Below are 7600 nucleotides of genomic sequence, written 5' to 3' on the forward strand. Positions count from 1 at the left end.
ATTTGATAAAATAATGAATTTTTGTCGGATGTCTGTGTGAAACAGCTTCACATTGACAATTTATGTCCTTTTTCATATATCAAATATAACAAAAAAAGTACATCCAAAATTCCAAAAATGTCCTTAATATGTTATCTTTTTCAACAAAATCTCAATATAAAAAACACAATTTAAAGACAATTATCAATAATTTAGGGCCTATTTGTTATAGATTTTTAGAAAAAATGATTTTAGTGTTTCATAATTAAAAGATTATCTTTTAAAGATTGATGTTTTGTATTTGTTTGTCATTGAAAAAATTATTTTTTAATAAAAAATCAATTACAATTTTTTTTTTTCAAAAAATTACTAAAAACAACTTTTTATTTTAAGTAACTTAAAAATTATTTTTAAAATCTATAACAAATCGTTACAAACTTTTCATTGCCTTTTTTTTTATAAAAAATTAATTATTTACGATAAAAATGATAACAAATGCATCTTTAAAAACATTAAAAAAATTTGACAAGTCGAGACATTAATTATATCACTCGAGCACTTATAATTAAGTCACTATTTTTTTTAATTTAATTTACTTTTATAAAAAAAAAGAATAATTCTATCAACTTCTAAATAATAAAAATAATTTTTTAATAAATAAATAAATCAAACAAATATTAGTTAAAATAAAATGCTAATTAATTAAAATTTAAATGACCAATTTTTCACCCAGCCAGCCCAATCCATTATTAATTTACAGATAGAAATTAAAGTTAATTTATCATATAAATATAATGGTAAAATCAATACTTTTTATAAATTTTTTAATAATATAAAATTGATTTACTTAACGATCAATACATTTACAATGCATAATCTTTTTTCTTTTAAAATAAAACAACAAAACTCAGCAGCGTTTTTTTTTTGTCCGTGAAAATCAGCTGCTTTATTATCATAAAAAAAAAAAAATATGCAACCGCTCCCAATTTGCTTTCGTAGTATCTATCTATCAGAAACAAGTTTGATTTGAGTCGCACTGAACTCACTCAACTTCCCGGTAAACGCTGCCGGAGTTCGTTTGCCGATGCGATTTACGGCCGCGATAGCAGATCTCTCCTCCTCTCCATAGAATTGCGTCGCAGCAGATTTCGATTGAGAGTATCACTCACTTCAACTGAATGAAATGTATCTGTAATAATTGGTTACGTTTGAAGGTATTTTGTTTATAATAATAAATGCTGTTTGTTACTGTCAAGTTTTTCCCCATTTTTAATTTCACTATTCACTTTATTCATTATATCAATTGTAACCGAAGCTATAATATAAATTATTTGTGTATATGCATTTTGTTCAATATTTATATAACCTGGTTCCCTACTTTTGAAGTTAAATTAGGTTGGTAACTGTGGATTTTACTTGTTTTGTAATTTAGAGAGGTGTATTAACCTTTTTGCTAGCTTGTAATTTCTGGTTTAGTAGTTTATGATCGTTTTTCATAGCTGGGAAGGAGTGGTAGTTTGGGTAGTTTATAACGAACTTTAGTGACAGTTGAATTTATCGGGAGTACCAAGGTCGAACTCTGGTAAGACTTTACTTGCCTCTCTGACCGAACTCCTAATTATCAGGGCTCTCTCAGGGTCGTGTAATGGGCAAGGCGAGTAAGGCCACCACCTTAGGCTCCGTATCAAATTGTGTAATATCTGTACTGGTTTCAGAGTTACTCTAGTACTTGAAAGAGTAAGCAAAGATTAATTAAATTATTAGAATGCTCAAAACTAGCAGTGCGCAATTGAAAACACTGATTAGAATGCACATTGAAGATTCTGCTTTGTCTAAGACCCCTAAAAGTCTATACACGGCCCTGACTCCCTACCCTTGGGAACCAGAGGGTTAAGATTCATATGTATAAGAGAGTGTTTTCCAATTCTAGGGATGAAATACATCTCAATGGAAAAATGAATGAAAAGTAAAATAGACTATTGCTAGAAACCGAGTATTGATATTGTATCGAAATAAAGATGAATAAACCCCTCAATTATAAGTACAAACTCGAAGAACTTCAAGAGTTTGTAACCTCTGTTCCCAAGACCCCTATCAAATGACTGGATGCCTCTTCCCAATGTTGCCAAATAACGACTATAGCGGTGCAATAGGGGAGGAGTGCTTGAGCAAACTGCTATTATTATGCGATATACGATTTATTACAAATTGTTGGAAATAGTAGCCTTTAGTGGCGCTATAGCACTGCAGCATAGCTAAATTTGGGCAAACTACTATTTTCCACAATCAGTGGTTAACAACACTACCTCCTCCTATTACTTGTATATGTCATAGCCGACCACTGTAACTATCTCAGTCCCACTAGTCCTAACTAACTACTTGAGGTGTTGGATTTTAACAAATATTAGTATGATCATTCTAGATTTGCCCTGTCTCTTCGATCGTGAAGTAATCTGATGCTTTATTTGGTGCATAAGAATAAAAGAGTTTCGTACATTATATTCTCTGTTTTTAATGCTGCATGGCTGTGCAGTAGAAGTTCTCCGCGAGCCTGTCGATTTATTTTTTAGTGTGATATCTCATTTAAGCTGATATATTTCTCATTGCTTGTCTTTCAGGTTTAAACATCTGTAACCCAGTTTTGCTGTTAATATTGACAACAGAATGTCAGAGGGAGCTAGTCTTGTGTTAGAATCATCTGAAAATGGCACAGATTTGTCTCAGGATGACATTGGCACTGTTGAGGAAACACCAGAGGAAACAATTTTGTCGAGACAAACTTCTGTTAATCTTGTTCCTTTTATTGGACAAAGATTTGTCTCTCAAGAAGCTGCTTATGAATTTTATTGCAGTTTTGCTAAACAATTTGGTTTTTCTATTAGACGACACCGCACCCGAGGGAAAGACGGGGTTGGCCGGGGAGTAACAAGGAGGGATTTTACTTGCCACCGAGGTGGATTTCCCCAAAATAAACCTCCTGAAGATGGGAAGGTGCAAAGGAACCGCAAATCAACTCGCTGTGGTTGCCAAGCTTACATGCGTATTGTGAAAAGGGCAGATTTTGATGTCCCTGAATGGCGTGTTACTGGTTTTAGAAACATCCACAATCATGAGTTGTTAAAATCCAATGAAGTGCGTCCTCTTCCAGCGTACTGTCCGATATCTCCTGATGATAAGAGCCGCATATGCATGTTTGCTAAAGCTGGAATGTCGGTAAGGCAAATGTTAAGATTAATGGAGCTAGAGAAAGGCATCAAACTTGGTTGTCTTCCTTTTACAGAGATAGATGTGAGAAACTTGTTGCAGTCTTTCAGAAATGTGGATAAAGATAATGATGCTATTGATTTGATTGCAATGTGTAAGAGATTAAAAGATGAAAATCACAACTTCAAGTATGATTTCAAGATAGATAATAATAACAGGCTTGAACATATTGCATGGTCTTATGGATCATCAATTCAGTCGTATGAGGCATTTGGGGATGCTGTGGTATTTGATACAACCTACCGAGTAGAGGCTTATGACATGCTATTGGGAATTTGGCTTGGAGTGGATAATAATGGAATGATATGTTGCTTTAGTTGTGCACTTCTACGGGATGAAAATATGTCGTCTTTTTCATGGGCTTTAAAGGTAAGATAAAAACCTTACAGTGTTGCAATTTCAACTTGACAATCTTGTATTTGATTATTGATTGCTTGCTATCTGGTGTGGGCTTTGAATTAGTATTCCAAACCCCCAATAGTACTAGCTATTGATAGTTTTGGAAGAAGAGGTTATTGTTCTTTTATTTTAATATCCATTACTTTTTCAATGATAGCATATATAATAAAAATTTGGGTTTCAGACAAGTATTAAATGCTACACTAGGATTGTCAAGGTAATTAATGCTTGTATTTTACTATTAAGATTTTCCAATTTTAATTCCGTAACATTAATAAAACTTTAAATATCAAAACCTCAAAAATTTATGTATTTTCTATTCATTTAAAAAATATGTGATCCTTTGCTCCTTTAACATGTGATTTTTAAAAATGTATTGGTTCCTGATGAAAGGACTTCGGTCTTTGAAGCATGTCGTTGTGAGTTAGATCCTTAGATTCATGTGTATGGAAAAAGCACTGTTGGGGTATCAGCCTTTGGTGCCATAAAATATCCTAGAAGAATAGTCCCTTGTATATTGAATAGAAGCATACCCTAGGAAACAAAAAATGTGTGTTTTATTTTTTCTTGATATGAAATCCATAAACTGATTTTTTGTACCAATTATTGTACAAAAAAATTCCTTATAATATGATGAATATGTGATCTGATTAATTTGACATATTTGCAGGCTTTTTTGGGCTTCATGAAAGGAAAGGCTCCACTAACAATATTGACTGATCATAACACATGGCTGAAAGAAGCTATTGCTGTTGAAATGCCTGACACCAAACACGCCTTTTGTATATGGCATATTATTTCCAAGTTCTCTGATTGGTTTTCTTTACTTCTTGGATTACAATATGATGAGTGGAAAGCTGAGTTCCATCGGCTCTACAATTTGGAAATGGTGGAAGATTTCGAAGAAGGCTGGAGGCAAATGGTCGATAAATATGGACTCCACACAAATAAACATATTATTAGCCTATACTCATTAAGGACATTTTGGGCTTTACCATTCTTGAGGCGACACTTCTTTGCAGGATTGACCAGTACATGTCAGACCGAGTCCATTAGCTTTCTCATCCAACGGTTCTTAAGTGCCCAATCTCAACCAGATCGCTTTTTAGAGCAAGTCTGTAATATATAATATATTTCCTTTAGTTTTGTTTATTGGTATGTTATGCCATATTTAATTATTATTTACTACAGGTGGCAGATATCGTTGATTTTAATGACCGCGCCGGAGCAAAGCAAAAGATACAAAAGAAAATGCAGAAAGTGTGCCTCAAAACAGGTTCACCTATAGAATCACATGCCGCCACTATACTTACTCCTTATGCCTTGAGCAAACTCCAGGAAGAGCTAGTTTTGGCACCACAATATGCTTCCTTTCTGGTTGATGAAGGTTGTTTCCAGGTCAGACACCACTCTCAGACCGATGGAGGTTGCAAAGTATTTTGGGTTCCTTGTCAAGAGCTAATCAGCTGCAGCTGCCATCTGTTTGAGTTTTCAGGCATCTTATGTAGACATGTGCTACGCGTCATGTCAACTAATAACTGTTTTCACATCCCCGATCAATATTTACCAGTCCGATGGCGAAGCATTGGTTCGTCTTCTGTTAACCATTTTCAGGTTGCAACTAGCAGGGATCAGCCTGAAAAAATACAATTTTTGGAATCATTGGTTTCAACTCTTCTAATGGAATCCGTTGAAACTGATGAACGGCTTGATGTTGCTTGTGACCAAGTTTCCATGGTGCTATCACGTATCAAAACTCTTCCTAGGTCATCATCACATGGGGTAAATGACATTGCATATAGTTATGCATCAGATTCATTGATCCTGCCAGAGGTAGAAGATACTGATGAAATGATTCACGGTTTTGCAATTGCGAATCCGCATGATTCAATGGCTTTAGACAAGTTAAAGGAGAGAAGGGCAAGAGATGGAGTCGAACTCACTAGGAAACGTAGGCAGTTCTCTGCGCCATTATGTGCACAATATGGACATGATGGATCAGATTGCTCAATAATGGCGGGTGATAATTTGAATGAAGACGCATTAGGGTATTTGTAGTGATTAAAAGTAACTAGGTGTACAAAGTAAATGCATTTTTTTGGGGATTTAATAAATGAATTTGTTATTTTAATGTTTAGTTTCTCCTCCAATTCAGTGATTTCTGTCCTATTTGCATTAATTTTGTGATCATTCAGAAGTCCTGATTTTTTTAAACTAAGCATAGAAGTCTTGTTTGGATAAACTTATTTAGATGAGCTTATAGATAATACATTTTCCTAGAAGCTGTAATGTGAAAAAATGTCTTGATAATTTTGTGCTTTGATGAAACTTGCTTCTGAAAGCTTTTACATAAGCTGAGAATAGAAAAGCTATTTGAAAAAGTTTCTTCAGTATCGCTTAGAAAAATGGCCTACTCACGGGCGCTTATATGAAATGATACAAGTATTTTTCAGCTTTTATCTTGTGAAGCAAAGTCTCTTTTAGCTTAACTAGTAATTATTACTTCAAATTTAACTCTGACAATGCAGCAAAGTTGAAACTCTTAGAAGAGATTCTAGTACTTCATGTGAAGTAAGAATCGCACAATCGTTTATTACTATATTGACCTACCGCCTATAGTCATAACAGATGGAGCCTTGTAAGTTCCAGTTAATTTTGTAGGTGGGAATAAAGGTTTGTATATTTGTAAAATATGTTGTTGTTTATTTGCCACTTTATGCATGTTCTTTCTCCTAATTTCGAGTTGACATAGCTGGAGATGAATTCATATCAGACTAATGTTTACATGATGAATTTTTTGGCAACTATGTTGGATCATATCATATCAATATTGCAGACCATATCCAAGAATCTTTTTCGATTTCATGGCATTTTGTTTATGAAGGCATGTCAACCGGATGGGAATATGTCTGGGACAGGTTTCTATATAAAGAGAAACGCATAAAAGAATACTGGTGAGTGGATGATAAATATTAGTTTTATTTTATCTAACTCCTTACCAATATGTAAGTTGAAAGTTCAGTTTAAAAATGAACTATTATATATCGCAAATATTTTTAACAAAAACTACTTTAATTTTTCACAGAGTTTTAGATTTGATGCCTAAAAAATTTAACTTACATTTTGCCTAGATTTTTTTTTGTCTGAGAGCTGATGACATCTATTAGTTAGGAGTCATAAACTAATTCTTCGAGGAATTAATGCAGTAACATAAAATTTGATCGAAAAGATAGTAAAATGTGTACATAAGTGTCTTACTTATAGGGCTCAATTGCACAAACTCTATTTGAGTAACTAATTCCTAGCTACCTAATTGCTAAATACTAACCAAATTGGCAAAGTATAAAAACCTTATTACAATATATATATAAATATATAGAATTATACATTTTGGACATTTCCATACCTATGATTCATTCTGGAGAATCTTGATCTCCCAATGAAACTTTACTTAGTCTACTTGGCAACAGTTTCAAATTGTTATTACTTGCAATTTTTCTTTTCCCATTTTTCCTTAGATGAGATCTTAATATAGCTCTCCTTGCTAGCTCTTTCCCCATATTGGATCTATTTGTGGTAGAATTTTCTTCTGAAGAGAATCCTTGGTTGTTGTTACTAGAAGATGAGGCTTTCTCTGAAGCCATGATTTTGGTTTTGTTACATATATAGTATGTAGAAACAATTAGATGTTGAAGAAAAAAGGTGTAAGGTGTCAGGCTTTTAATAAGGTTGTTTTTAGAGACATATTTCCATATTCATACATCACACGCAAAGAGAATATGTGTTGGATTGCAAAGAGGTTTAATGGGGTGCAAAAGGAATCACTTGTAAAAAGTTCATTACTCGTGGAATATATATTTATGATTATGCTGTTTTGTTAATTACTCTTGTGTATATGAAGCTACTGAATTCAATAAATTGTCGTTTATGAAGCAAGACTATATAGTCTATAGAAAAT

The 7600-nt window shown here is 33.4% G+C and overlaps 1 protein-coding gene across 1 annotated transcript; it reads left to right on the plus strand.

Moving 5' to 3' along the window:
* The first annotated feature begins 905 nt into the window (after positions 1-905).
* LOC101496907 (protein FAR1-RELATED SEQUENCE 11-like) lies at positions 906-5779 on the plus strand. The gene is made up of 4 exons (XM_004487738.4): positions 906-1193; positions 2598-3612; positions 4313-4756; positions 4834-5779. The coding sequence occupies exons 2-4, from the start codon at positions 2644-2646 to the stop codon at positions 5698-5700; spliced, it is 2280 nt and encodes a 759-aa protein (XP_004487795.1). The 5' UTR covers positions 906-1193; positions 2598-2643; the 3' UTR covers positions 5701-5779.
* The last annotated feature ends 1821 nt before the right edge of the window (positions 5780-7600 follow it).

This window comes from Cicer arietinum, chromosome 1, assembly GCF_000331145.2.
Source record: "Cicer arietinum cultivar CDC Frontier isolate Library 1 chromosome 1, Cicar.CDCFrontier_v2.0, whole genome shotgun sequence".
Lineage (NCBI taxonomy): Eukaryota > Viridiplantae > Streptophyta > Magnoliopsida > Fabales > Fabaceae > Cicer > Cicer arietinum.